The sequence below is a fragment of the Vanacampus margaritifer genome, chromosome 5 (genome assembly GCF_051991255.1).
Source record: "Vanacampus margaritifer isolate UIUO_Vmar chromosome 5, RoL_Vmar_1.0, whole genome shotgun sequence".
Taxonomy (NCBI): Eukaryota; Metazoa; Chordata; class Actinopteri; order Syngnathiformes; family Syngnathidae; genus Vanacampus; species Vanacampus margaritifer.
Genome location: NC_135436.1, coordinates 26,590,006 through 26,603,925, shown reverse-complemented (window position 1 = coordinate 26,603,925; position 13,920 = coordinate 26,590,006). Strand labels below are relative to the sequence as shown.

Genomic DNA, 13,920 nt, shown 5'->3' with positions numbered 1-13,920 from the left:
CTGGACAAATGACAGCCTCTATCATCACTTAAACATCGTGGGATTCAGAGCCTCAAATGTAGCTCTTCCGCGTGCACAACGGTTTCTTATAGTTAAAAAGACCTCCTCTCTTTCATTTGTAGACAAAACATACTCTCTGGTACTTTTCCGTGAGCGATGGCAAAAACAGAGTCAGGTGTGGGTGCTCAAAACAGATTCTGTTCTCAAGGACCAAATGTGTTTTCGCACAAAGCGCTGAGAAGGAACTTTTTTAGACCAAACAGTATGACCCAGTTTAAGGTCAGACTACACCGAAATCAACACCATCTGCTCTGCACAGGACACAAAACATTTCGACAAGGTTAATATAAAGAATTAAAATGTTAATAATGTGTAACAATGGTTAATAAATTAAAATGAAGTATTAAAAATGTTATAATAACTTTCACCATCTAATCAGCAACCGTTGGAGGTTAATTTGAAAATGTCAATATCAAGTTGAATTCCATAAACTGTTCAGCCCTAGTCGTAATCATGCAGTTGCCTTAAAAGGCAGGTGTCTCTGCTTTCAGGTGTATTGACATCCTGGAGCTGTCTGAGCGCCAGGACCTGATGAAGTTCCACTACCACACCCTCATGCTGTACTGCGCCGTGTGCGCCCTGGGCAACAACCGCGTGGCCCACGCGCTGTGCAGCCACGTGGACGAATCGCAGCTCTTCTACGCCATCGAGAACACCTACTTGCCCGGTCCTCTCCGCAGCGGCTATTACGACCTCCTCATCAGCATCCACCTGGAATCAGCCAAGCGGGCGCGACTTGGCACCAACAAGGAGTTCATCGTGCCCATGACAGAGGACACGCTCAGCATCAGCCTCTATCCGGACGCCAAGAAGGCCCATTCCCTGCCCGGTGTGGGTCTCAACACCTGCTTGCGACCTAAACTGCATTTCTCCTCTATCAACTTTGTGGGCATGGATCCTGACTTGTATACGCTTAGTCCCATTTTCCCACTGCAGGTAAGAGATGTTGCATTCACTTTATAAAAAAAATATTACTCACTGTTCCTTAATGTTGTTGCAAAGTGCAGTTAATCTCTAACGGTGGGGAAATTTGAGTTTCGTTATTTGAGTGGGCAATTTGAGGACTTGAGCACTGGTGGCTAAAATTTAAAACTCAACTTGATTTTGGTAGTCATGAGACTCCTCCTCGACTTGAACTACATGACTTGACAAGTCTTGCCTTTTTCCGTATAAAAATCTACATATTTGTGCCAAATCAAGTCATATTGAGTCCTTAATCACAAAAGATCTTCAAAGAAGTTCACTGGCCCACAAATGACAACAATCAACAACATCCTCTGTTCCAAACCCCCCGCAATCGAAAATGAGAGAAGTGGCAGTAAAACAGGCCAAAATCCAGATGTCATTGGGTGAGGCTAGTTGCATACGAGATGTCATTTTCTAAATGTGTGACTGTAGGACATTCCAGACCATTTGAGCCCTTATAGATGTTTCTACAACTTGTATACATTTACAAGGCAGATAAACAGCTGCACCCTCATTTTTATCGAGTTTAGATTGCAAGCTGTGATGAATCAGTTGAGGTGGTCAAAATTTCCAGATTGGATGTGAAATGTATGCAAATTTACGCTTAAGTTGTTTTCTATCTGTAATTTGCATGTGTACATGAAAAAAAAAACATATTTTTATTTTTTAAGAAATTTCAGATTGCTCGTCATGCAACAAGATAATAATCAATGAATGTGAATATTTTCCAAATGTTAGTCTACTTGTAATTATTTGTGCCAAAACAATGGAAAATATTTGGATTACCGGTAGTTGCCATTTATTATTATAAAATGTCAGAACAGGGCGTTTTTAATTATTGATCATTTAATTATATTCTATTTTGTATTTATTTCCACATTTATTTTTAGTTTTACTTTTATTTATTTATTTATTTATGGGTGCATGTATTGTATGCATATATTTTTGTTGTTTTTATTTCCATTTATATTTGTTTTTTGTGTTTAATTTTGAATTATATATTTTTTACTAATTAATTAATTAATTTATTTATTTATTCATTTATTTGTTTTTAATTTTGGCAATTTTGGTCCTCCATAATTCATAGCTTGTGAAGCCACAAAAATACTGGTCAGCCGCGCTTGGGAGGAAATTGCTTTTTATGTGGTCAGCAAACTAATGAGTTTGATACCTCTGCTCCACAGGGTCTTTATGCCTTTTTTGGGTTTCAGATAGCCCCTACTATTTTCTTTCTTTCCCCTACTTTAGGAGCTGAAGACCCTGGCGATTAGCATGTTAACAGAGGCTGTGCTGGATGGTAGCCAGGCCATGCGCGACCCAGTGGGAGGCAGCGTGGAGTTCCACTTTGTCCCCATTCTCAAGCTGATCAGCACGCTGCTCATCATGGGCATCTTCAACGACGAAGACACCAAACACATCCTGAAGATGATCGATCCCAACGTGTTCAGCGGGAAGGAGGTGAAGGAGGAAGAGGCGGAGGAAGCGAAAATTGAAGCGGATAGGGAAAGCGAGGGGGACGAAGCCGAGCCGGAGGACGAGGGTGTGGGAGAGGAGGAAGAGGAGCTGAAAGCTTTGGAGAAAGGAGGGCACGAGGACGGCGAAGAGGCTGAGCCGAAGGAGAAGGCAGAAGAGAAGAAGGAGGAAGGCGAGGCCAAAGGTGGGAAAGTGGATGGAGAAAAAGCAGAAGAGGAGAAGGAGGCAGAGATGCTGGAGGCAGAATTGAAAGAAGAAGAGGAGGGTCTGGAAGAGGGATTGCTCCAGATGAAGTTGCCGGAGTCTGTCAAGCTGCAGGTTGGTCTGATAACTGAAAATGCATTGCATCACTCATGGCTCTAAGACCTTTGGAAAATAATTTGGGAATATGATATAAAACAGTCGTTTGCCTTCTGTGAAGTATCAAATGTCAAACTGTGGCTCTCCCTCTCAGATGTGCGCGCTCCTTCAATACTTTTGCGACTGCGAGCTGCGACATCGCGTGGAGGCCATTGTGGCCTACTCGGACAACTTTGTGCACGAAATCCAGAGCAACCAGCGCGTCCGTTACAACCAGCTGATGAGAGCCTTCACCATGTCGGCTGCCGAGACGGCGCGCAAGACTCGCGAGTTCCGCTCGCCACCGCAAGACCAGGTATGAATTTAGGAAGAACCAACCTGGTGCAAAACAATTATACACACCAAATAATATTTGTGTTGTATTATTCATAACAAGGGGTGTCAAAATTAGTGCGTTAGTTTTCAGTTAATTTAAAGTTCCTTTAATGCCACAATTTTTTTTAGCGCCCGATTAATGACCACTCCTTACTTGGAAAGCCTGTAGTGGGGGAATTCCAGTCGCAACGCACCAGACACATCCACGTCAAAATTTAACAGTAATAAATGTATTAATAATGCATATATTTGTGGAGACTTGGGTAAAGTTTAATTTTACATTTTTAAAAGTGTGCTTAATTTCACAAGTTACTTCATGTTAAAGATTCGATAGATTTTAATATGAAAAGAAAAATGCATCAATGTCTTACAAATGCAATTATGCCATCTAGTGGTAGGAAAAATGACCAACACAAATCAATATCACACTAATTTTTTACAGTACATCTTTTTAATTTTAACTAACTTTTAACTTTATAGTTATTATGAAATTACTGTATCAATGACTAAAAGATGCAGCCATAATCTTTATATCTTTATATTTAATATTAATTTAACATTTGTTCCCACTTAGAAAAAAAAAAAGTACATTTCATTGTACATTTAGAACAGATATAAAATTTTGTAAATAATCGTGAGTTAACAATTCAAGTCATGCGATTACTTACCATTAAAAATCTTAATCGCCTGACACCCCTATTCATAACAATGTTATTTAATGATGCAAGCAAAAAATGTCAAATGTATATGTAAAATTATTCATTTGATTATTCATCCTTTTTTTTTTAAAGGTTCTTTTGCTGACCAATTTCAAACACAGTCCAGAGGATGAGGATTGTCCTGTGCCCGAGGAGGTGCGAGACACCCTGGGAGAGTTTCACAATGACCTCCTTCTCCACTGCGGTGAGGAAAGATCTCATATTCTGCATATAATTTACTTCCTATATTCTAAGCCACTCTTGAAACCGCCCCCGAAGGCATACATATCGAGGAGGAGACCGAGGAGGAGGAAGTGGTCACCTCGCTGAGTGGAAGACTCCTCAGTCTGGTGGAGAAAGTGAAAAGTTTGCGAAAGAAGGATGAGGAGGAGAAGCCTGAGGCAGAGGAGGAGCCCAAACCCAGTAAGAAGAAACACAAATATAATAATTTAACTTTTGTCTTCTGATTCAGCTGATGTGGAAGGTGGAGGTCAATATGTCAAATATCTCAATACGCAGGCACCCTTCAGGAGCTGATCTCTCACACTATGATCCACTGGGCCCAGGAATCGTTCATCCAGAACCCGGAGCTTGTGCGCCTGATGTTCAGCCTGCTCCACCGGCAGTACGACGGCCTGGGCGAGCTGATCCGGGCGCTGCCCAAAGCATACGCCATCAACGCCGTGTCCTACCAGGACACCATGGACCTGCTGGAGTGTCTGGGCCAGATCCGCTCGCTGCTCATCGTCCAGATGGGCCCGGAGGAGGAGCGCCTCATGATCCAGAGCATCGGGTCTAACTTCCTTCACTTGATTTAGATCCAAATCCGTTTTTCTTTAAAGATTGGGAACTTTTTAATACATTTAATAATAATGCCTATATTTGTGGAGACTGGGGTCAAGTTGTATTTTACAATTTAGAAAAATGTAAAAAGTTTTTTCAAATTAAAGATTAGATAGCTCTTCATATGAAAAGAAAAATGCACTAAGCTATCACCAACATCTTGCAAATGCAATAATGCCATCTAGTGGCAGAAAAATGACACACAAATCAATATCACACTCGTTTTTTTTTACAGTACAGTACATCTTTTTAATTTCAACTCAATTTTATGAATTGTTATAAAATGACTGTATTAATGACTAAAAGATGCAGCCATATTTATTTTAGTTCCCATTTTTATGTTAACAAGAATATGAAAACTTAGAAAACACATTTTATTGTGCATTTTATTGTACATTTAGAACAGATATAAAAATTGAGATTAATTGTGAGTTAACTATTGAAGTCCTGCTGTTAATTATGATTACAATTTCTAATCGCCCGACACCCCTAATTTGAATACAAACCAATTGAACTTTTTGTTTATATATTTTTTTTAGGAATATCATGAACAACAAGGTGTTCTACCAGCACCCCAATTTGATGAGAGCTCTTGGTATGCATGAGACGGTCATGGAAGTGATGGTTAACGTGTTGGGTGGTGGAGGAGATTCAAAGGTGAGTATCCTTCCCCAAAAATCTCCATCATTGAGTGTTGATGGGTTTATAGCTGGGGTGGGCAAATTCAAATGTCGCGGTTAGAGTTCCGTCACTCACTATGCAACACGTTGCCCATTTTTCCCCACAGGAAATCCGCTTCCCCCAAATGGTGACCAACTGCTGCCGCTTCCTGTGCTACTTCTGCCGAATCAGTCGACAGAACCAGCGCTCCATGTTTGACCATCTGAGCTACCTGTTGCAGAACAGCGGCATCGGACTGGGTCAGTGTACTGTATTGATAAAATAGACATTTTAATTTAGTACTGTACAGTGCAACTGCAGAAATGTTGAAGGACGATGTACTGTAAATATATACAATGTTTGCATTTATTTGTGAATTTTGTAAAGGGAATTTGGGAAATTGTATTCTGATTGATTTTTTTAATCCGTGGTTGGTATTTTATTTTAAAATAGACAAAACCAATAACGTTTTGAACAATCAAAACCATTAAAAAGCCCAAAATGGGTCACCATATGTGGAAAAATTGATATCCTAAACGGGCTGAACGTTTTTCAGATTGAAGCGCTTGAATCAGTTAACTCATTTGCTCCCAAAAACCTATAAATACGTTCTATTTTAAATATTACCATGCTCCCAAAGACGTATTTATACTTTTTTAACGTTTTTTTTTTTTTTTAACGCATTAGCGTACAGAAGGGTTTGATGCAGCCTCAGAACTGAAGAGAATGCTTGAAGCAATGGTCGTTATTACAAAAAAGGCCAGCAGGTGGCAGCAGAATATAAGAGATCAATCAGGGCCATGTTGCAAAAAGCTCTTTCCCCCACTGTCTTAAACTTATTTGTGAATAATGATAAAACTTAGCTATATTCTAATGCTAATTGCTTCAAGATGGAAACAGATAGAAATATACTTTTTTCCTGATGAAAGAAGAGACTCAAAATTTTCTTTTGGTAGGCTCCATGTTTTTATAGCAATACAGTAGAACATAATATTCTGTGGGGCTTGTAAAATCAGTCAAAATCCAGTAAGCGAAGGGGGTTGCTTCAGTGGAAATGGCTGGGTTTGAACAAGTTAAGAAAGAAAGCCATTTTGTTAAATATCTCAAGATTTGGGAATTTTATTGTGGAAAATATGGGAATTTGGGGAATATGATACATAGATGTGAACGAGCTGGAAATTTGGAAAAGATGCAAACTTAAACAGCAGCAACAAACAAGTGGATCAAGTTCACTATAATACTTATACGTGTTAGATATGATTGTGTAGTTGTACCTGATGTTATTATGATGAACAAATTGACTGGCAGGCATGCGGGGCTCCACCCCTCTGGATGTGGCGGCGGCCTCCTGCATTGACAACAATGAGCTGGCTTTGGCACTACAGGAGCAGGACCTAGAAATGGTATGACAACAAAATGAATACACACAGACACGCCCCAACTTATCAAGCAGTTACGTTCCAGAATGCTTTTGCTATCTATTGCTATTTTAACATTTGACAGCTGTTAAAAAAAGTAAATCAAGTTTCACAAGTCAAAAAGAAAAGTTAAATATTCATACGTAAGGGAGCGTCTGTAGAATTTTTAATGATTGTACTTATATGACGTAGGTGGTGACATACTTGGCGGGCTGCGGCCTGCGGATGTGCCCCATGCTGCTGTCCAAGGGCTACCCCGACATCGGATGGAACCCTTGTGGAGGAGAGAGATATTTAGACTTCCTGCGCTTTGCCGTCTTTGTGAATGGTAACGTCTCCTACAAGGTGTCCTGAAAAGTGTAGTCACTTGAAGACATTCTCTTCAAATTTATTGATAAGTTGATCCAAATATCCCAGCAAGAGGCCACCCTGCAGTTCCACTCTTCTCAGTTCTTGTTATTGACTTCCTGCCCCGTTATAGGCGAGAGCGTGGAGGAGAACGCCAACGTGGTGGTGCGCCTTCTCATCCGCCGGCCCGAGTGCTTCGGCCCGGCGCTCAGAGGAGAGGGCGGCAACGGTCTGCTGGCCGCCATGGAGGAGGCCATCAAGATCTCGGAGGATCCAGCAAGGGACGGACCAACTGTCAAAAAAGACAGACGCTTCATGTGGGTTTCCATCACAAACTTTTTGGGTCCAGAGAACATTTTCTCCAAAGAAACCCTAATCTTTTTATTTTCTTTTGTCAGGTTTGGTGGTGAGGAGCAGCAGGAGGAGAGCCGCGTACATCTGGGCAACGCCATCATGTCCTTCTACTCGGCTCTCATTGACCTGCTGGGCCGCTGCGCTCCTGAGATGCACGTGAGCGGAGCCGCTTTTGACAATGCTGCTTTTCTGTCAGCACTCCAGATGTAAAAACGGAACTCGTAATGCAATTTTATTTGTCCACTAGCTGATCCAAGCAGGAAAGGGTGAAGCTCTGAGGATCCGAGCCATCCTGAGGTCTCTGGTGCCCATCGAGGATTTAGTGGGAGTCATCAGCTTACCTGTGCAGATTCCTTCTCACGGCAAAGGTGAAGTACGAAGTCTGGACAAGACACTCAATCTGAAGTCCGAGTTAGTCTTAATGTAAAGAAATATAAAGTGTGTGCTGTATTATTCTATATATCCTTGTTTTGACCACTGGGGGCAGTATAATACAGTCAGGCTGAGTTTCACAGTTTACTGTTTGGACATGCTTGTGAGAGTTTTTTCCCCCTCTGCCCACACGCAGACGGTCAGGTTGTCGAGCCCAAGATGTCTGCCAGCTTCGTGCCCGATCACAAAGCTTCCATGGTGCTCTTTCTGGACAGAGTATACGGTATCGAGAACCAGGACTTCCTGCTCCACGTGCTGGAGGTCGGCTTCCTGCCCGACATGAGAGCTGCGGCTTCTCTCGACACGGTAGGCCCTTCGAGTACACTCGTTAGGGATGAGATGAGATATTTTTCATCTACCCAACCCAGCTACCGGTTGGTGTTACCGTAAGTATGGGAGATCTTATTTGTCCGTTTATCTCTAGGTGGCTTTCAGCACCACGGAAATGGCCCTGGCACTAAACCGTTACCTCTGCTCGGCCGTCCTGCCTCTGCTCACCAAGTGCGCCCCCTTATTTGCCGGTACCGATCACCGCGCCATCATGATCGACTCCATGCTGCACACTATCTACCGGCTGTCCCGCGGCCGAGCCCTCACTAAGGCCCAGAGGGATGTCATCGAGGAGTGTCTCATGTGGCTCTGCAAGTCAGTGTGGGGAAAAAAATGGCTTATGGCCCAAGTGACAAATGGTCATTATTCATGACGTGCTGTTGGCAGGTACCTGCGGCCGTCCATGCTTCAGCATCTGCTCAGGAGGCTGGTGTTTGACGTGCCCATCCTCAACGAGTATGCAAAGATGCCGCTCAAGGTCTGCCTCACTTTTTTTTTAATTGATTCCATCAATTTTGTTGTACACAAACACAAGGTAGAATTCTTAAAGATAAATACCATACCACTTTATGTATATAGTACGTTAAAAAGACAACAGAGGTTGACACCAAAGTGCTGTACATAAATAATAATAATAAAAGATATACAGAATGTTGGTTGCAGTGGTAAACAAGGGCAATGATTCCCAACCACTGTGCCAAGGGGCAATTATCCAATTTCACAAAATCAGCACATTCCAACATAAGACAAAGATAAATATGTTCTAACTTCTAACGCTCCCCCCAACAAAGTTGTTTTTTTTTGCCATTTTTTTAAATCTTTTTTTTTTAAGTTAACCCTTTTTTACGCCTTTTTGTTTTTCCAACTTCACATTTCTCAATATTTCCTATGAGTTTTTATACATAAAATTTAGCATTTTAGCTCAGTAGCTTCAAGGTCATGTGACCTGTGGACTCAAAATTGGCATGAAATTCGCCTCTTGTTTTTCAATTTCACATCTTTTTTTGTTTCTCTGTCAAAATGATCATTTTAGAAGAGAAATATTGTAAAAAGGCAGTTACAATGTTTTTATTGGACATGGATTTAGTCTGAGCACAAAAACAGTGAATTTGCCGATGCCAAACCACAAATATGCAAGGATTCACTTTTGTGTATTGTACAGAAGTTTGAACTCTACTAACATGGATGATTATCCTATAGCTTCTGACCAATCACTATGAGCGCTGCTGGAAGTACTACTGCTTGCCTAACGGCTGGGCCAACTTTGGGGTGACTTCAGAGGAGGAGCTGCATCTTTCCCGGAAACTTTTCTGGGGAATCTTTGAGTCTTTGGCTCACAAGGTGAGATCTGACCTTCTTTCTTTTCCGTTTCCTTTGCGTGCTCACCTTTAGTCAGAGTTGGCATAAGTACTCATACTATGTATGTAAATAGAAGTACATGATCTTGTGTAAACAAATAGTAAAGGTAGAAATTAGAGCTGAACAATTAATCAATTTCAGATTGACATTACAATGTAGTAGAATGCAATTTTCAAATCCATTTTCGGTTACTTGTTTGGTGGAATTGTTGTCCTAGTGAATACTTAACCCTGGAGAACCCAAGAACCCTTTTCATCTTTGGAAAATTATGAATTATACATTAAATGACTGCTATAAATTCACTTAACACCAAAATATATGTTTTTTCAATGTTTTTTTCAATTTATTCCCTAATTTAGGATTAGGGCGAAATTTGACCCTTTGGGATTTAGTGGTATCATTTCGAAAAATCAGAATAACAAAAACTGTCAGTAAACTATTAAGAATTTAAGAAAATAATCAATCAAATACACAGCTACATTGAACAATCTAATTTTTTTGTTTTATTTGTTGCATTTTAGCCATCTTGTCACCACCTCATGTAAGTGCAATATTCATCCACTAGATGGCCCCATGCAGGGGTCAGAAGTGGCACTCTGGACTTTTGAAGTTAAATTTGTAAAAAAAAAAAATAGGTCTTTGTTATTTGAGTAGCAGGATTTATAGGGGCCAAATTTGACCCCGTGGGTTCTCCAGGGTTAAAAGCCTACAAGTCAAAGTGTTAAGTTAACAACTACTTGAAGGTGATCAACTGTTTTTCATCTGAATTTGTGATTCCTTTAATAACTCCGCTCTGCATTCATCCTCACACTGTAGAAATTTGAAGCAGAACTCTTCAAGATCGCCATGCCGTGCCTGTGTGCGATAGCAGGAGCCATCCCGCCCGACTACGTGGATGCCAGCTACTCCTCTCACACCGAAAAGAAAGCGTCCGTGGATGCCGAGGGCAACTTTGATCCCAAACCAGTGGAGACCACCAAGTGAGATTTGACAAATACATGCTGAAAAGTGAAAACATCCAAGCCATCCATATCACTCGCCCATGAAAGTTGTAGTCCAAGCATGGGGAGAACACGTCGAGGTTCGAACCTGGGAACTCTAGACTGTGAGGCAGAAGCTTCCAACCAATAGTCTACTCTGCTGCCAATACAGTATTTGTGTAAACTGTGGGGAAAAAAACACTTGATGCATCTTTTGCTCATAATTGTAATTTGTCAAAGTTCTGTATTAATGCTAACCCGAGTCAATCTGTCGACAGCACCATAATCCCTGAGAGGTTGGATGTCTTCATCAACAAGTACGCAGAGCATACGCATGACAAATGGGCATTTGAAAAGGTCAGTTTTGGCAACATCAATTTATCAGTTCTTTTTTCATTGCTAATGTGCTAGTGTTGTTGCTCCAATGGCTTTCTTTATTTACAGATTCAGAACAACTGGACCTACGGAGAGGTGTTAGATGAGAACGCGAAGACTCACCCAATGCTGAGGCCGTACAAAACATTCTCTGAAAAGGTAAGGAGGAGTTCTGGTTCTGTGAGCTAACTGGATTGTGACATTCTTTAATGTGGCCTGCCAACAATTTACATTAGTTAGAGGCCTTGGAAATCTATTTTCACTTCTATTATTTCTATGTGGTTATTTGATTAACCATCCTGTGATGTTGTGGGTCAAAATATTATAAAAAAAAATATATATATTTTTTTGAAATTAGATTTTTTTTTTGCCCTTTTTTGATTATTTTTTAATTAATATTGTATGTTAAATATACAGGCACCAAAATGAAATGTCAATTTTGTACGCTTTTTTTTTTTTTAAATGTTTGTAAATATGCACAGTGGGTCACATTGACCCATGAATATTTTCGGCATACCAAATAAACAAACATGGAGAGTTTTGAACTGAATACTTCTCCCACTTGCTTGTGCTCCTCAGGACAAGGAGATTTATCGTTGGCCAATAAAAGAATCCATCAAAGCCATGCTGGCTTGGGAGTGGACTTTGGAGAAAGCCCGAGATGGCGAGGGAGACGTCGAGAAGAAGGCCGCCACGCGGAAAATATCCCAAACTGCTCAGGTACTCTCAGGCTATTTTCATGCTTGTAGTTTGTTATGGACAAAAAGTGGGGGGAGGGAAAAAAAAAACATCTCTGTGTCCAGGCTACGTATGATCCCAGCCATGGTTACAGCCCTCAACCCATTGACATAACAGGAATGGCTCTGTCCAGAGAGCTGCAGGTTTGTATCAGACATGTCTCTCTTGTTAGTTAGTTTTTTTCACTTCCAGCTCCACCAGATGAAGTGCTTCTCGCCCTCTCTATGCAGTCCATGGCCGAGCAGCTGGCGGAAAATTACCACAACACGTGGGGCCGGAAGAAGAAGTTGGAGCTTCAATCCAAAGGTGAGAAACTTTCTCTGTGCCGTGCTTGCGCCAGTTGCAAGTTGCTAAACCAAACGTGTCCTTTCAGGTGGCGGCACGCATCCTTTGCTGGTGCCTTATGACACTCTGACTGCTAAGGAGAAGGCGAGGGACCGAGAAAAAGCCCAGGACGCGCTCAAGTTCCTCCAACTCAACGGATACTCCGTAACCAGGTCGGCTGTTTATTCTCACTTTTTCAGCTCAAAGTAATCATTGTTTTTGTTTTGGTCAAAGATGGCAGACGTACTGACGCTGGACGTCATTGACTATTAACTCGTTCACTCCCAGCCATTTTTACTGAAGCAATCCTCTTCTCTCCCGGCCATTTTACTGAATTTTGACTGATTTTGCAAGCCCCACAGAATATTGTGTTCTATTGCTAAAACATGGAACCTACCAAAAGAAAGATTAGTCTCTTCTTTCATCAGGAAAAAAAAGTATATTTCAATCTGTTTCTGTTTTGCAGCAATTAGCATTAAAATATAGCTAAGTTTCATCATTATTCACGAATCTGTTTAGAACTGTGGGGAAAACAGCTTATTGCAACATGGCCCTAGTTGATCACTTATACCCTGCTGCCACCTGCTGGCCGTTTTTGTAATAACGACAGTTGCTTCAAGCATTCTCTTCAGGTCAGAAGCTGCATCAAAGCCTTCTGTATGCTCTAGCATAAAAAAAAACATCAATACTTTTGGGGACCATGGTAATATTTAAAATAGAATGTTTTTATACGTTTTTGGGAGCAAATGAGTTAAATGCCTAGAAAAGTTCTGAGAAACAGAAAACATGGTTGCTGTTGTCCACTAGACTAGTACATCTCTTGAGCATCACTGGGCTTTTCAATGCTTCTTCCTGCTGCAACAACAAGGCGCTCTAAAGAGGCCACACCCGCTTGAAGCCCCAGTTCACACTGGTTGTCAAGTTGTACTTAATGTACTTAATTTTGCCTTGCTCTTTCCCCTTCTTTATGTATTGTATGCGCACTCGTGGCAGACAACGAGGCACTCTAAAATGGTCACAACCGCTCAAAACCACAGCCCACACGCTGGCTGTTAGTTAATGTTTACTGCCAATTATATACAATGCCCGCTTTGATGTGAAAAAATCAATGCACAAAAAAAATGATTATTCAATGATCACAAAACGAAAAAAGCATCTTTACATCAATAAAAAGATTTTTGTTCTATTTTATTTCTCCGTGGTCAGGGGCATGAAGGACATGGAGCAGGACATCTCGTCCATCGAAAAGCGCTTTGCCTACGGCTTCCTGCAGAAGCTTCTCAAATGGATGGACATCGCCCAAGAGTTCATCGCTCATCTGGGTAAGCAAAACAGAAGCAAGTTCACAACATGAACGTTGACGTGACCTTTGTTCCTTTTTTTTTCTTTTCTTTTTTCTTTCTTCTTTTTTTTCTGTGACGTTTTGTTCCCGATGTTTCTTTGAACAGAGGCCGTGGTTAGCAGCGGTCGAGTGGAAAAGTCGCCACACGAGCAAGAAATCAAGTTTTTTGCCAAGGTGCACCACTTGTACTTTATAACCAGTGCTTGACGAGCCCTAGTGGTTCCTGGACCCCAAAAGTTTGCGAACTGAGTATTTCTGGACTATTTCTCGTAGCCACCATTTTCCAAAGAACTGAATGTCACTTGGGTTATATTTGAGTGATTTGTGTTACTGTTTTGTTAAACCTTGTTTTTTTTGCCCATAGATTCTCTTGCCACTTGTAAATCAGTACTTCAAGAACCACTGTCTCTACTTCCTGTCCACTCCTGCTAAAGTCCTGGGAAGTGGAGGACATTCGTCCAACAAGGAGAAGGAAATGATTGCAAGGTAGGTTCGCAGCCATCTTAGAATGACGGTGGAACTTCGAAGGTGAAACACAAGAACCG

The 13,920-nt window shown here is 41.3% G+C and overlaps 1 protein-coding gene across 11 annotated transcripts in view; it reads left to right on the top strand.

The window, feature by feature from the left end:
- The window catches only part of ryr1b (ryanodine receptor 1b (skeletal)), an 83,001-nt gene that overhangs the window by 31,524 nt on the left and 37,557 nt on the right, over positions 1-13,920 (top strand). For all 11 annotated transcript variants that reach the window (XM_077565065.1, XM_077565064.1, XM_077565063.1 and 8 more), the window contains 27 exons: positions 552-996; positions 2,275-2,817; positions 2,954-3,154; positions 3,966-4,077; positions 4,152-4,295; positions 4,392-4,665; positions 5,255-5,372; positions 5,503-5,635; positions 6,684-6,778; positions 6,986-7,121; positions 7,275-7,458; positions 7,540-7,651; positions 7,743-7,863; positions 8,064-8,233; positions 8,352-8,572; positions 8,645-8,735; positions 9,458-9,598; positions 10,433-10,596; positions 10,875-10,953; positions 11,041-11,130; positions 11,551-11,691; positions 11,775-11,852; positions 11,940-12,015; positions 12,083-12,206; positions 13,240-13,355; positions 13,482-13,549; positions 13,740-13,861. In XM_077565065.1, coding sequence (XP_077421191.1) covers positions 552-996; positions 2,275-2,817; positions 2,954-3,154; positions 3,966-4,077; positions 4,152-4,295; positions 4,392-4,665; positions 5,255-5,372; positions 5,503-5,635; positions 6,684-6,778; positions 6,986-7,121; positions 7,275-7,458; positions 7,540-7,651; positions 7,743-7,863; positions 8,064-8,233; positions 8,352-8,572; positions 8,645-8,735; positions 9,458-9,598; positions 10,433-10,596; positions 10,875-10,953; positions 11,041-11,130; positions 11,551-11,691; positions 11,775-11,852; positions 11,940-12,015; positions 12,083-12,206; positions 13,240-13,355; positions 13,482-13,549; positions 13,740-13,861 — 4,299 coding nt within the window. The remainder of the gene's footprint in view (positions 1-551; positions 997-2,274; positions 2,818-2,953; positions 3,155-3,965; positions 4,078-4,151; positions 4,296-4,391; positions 4,666-5,254; positions 5,373-5,502; positions 5,636-6,683; positions 6,779-6,985; positions 7,122-7,274; positions 7,459-7,539; positions 7,652-7,742; positions 7,864-8,063; positions 8,234-8,351; positions 8,573-8,644; positions 8,736-9,457; positions 9,599-10,432; positions 10,597-10,874; positions 10,954-11,040; positions 11,131-11,550; positions 11,692-11,774; positions 11,853-11,939; positions 12,016-12,082; positions 12,207-13,239; positions 13,356-13,481; positions 13,550-13,739; positions 13,862-13,920) is intronic.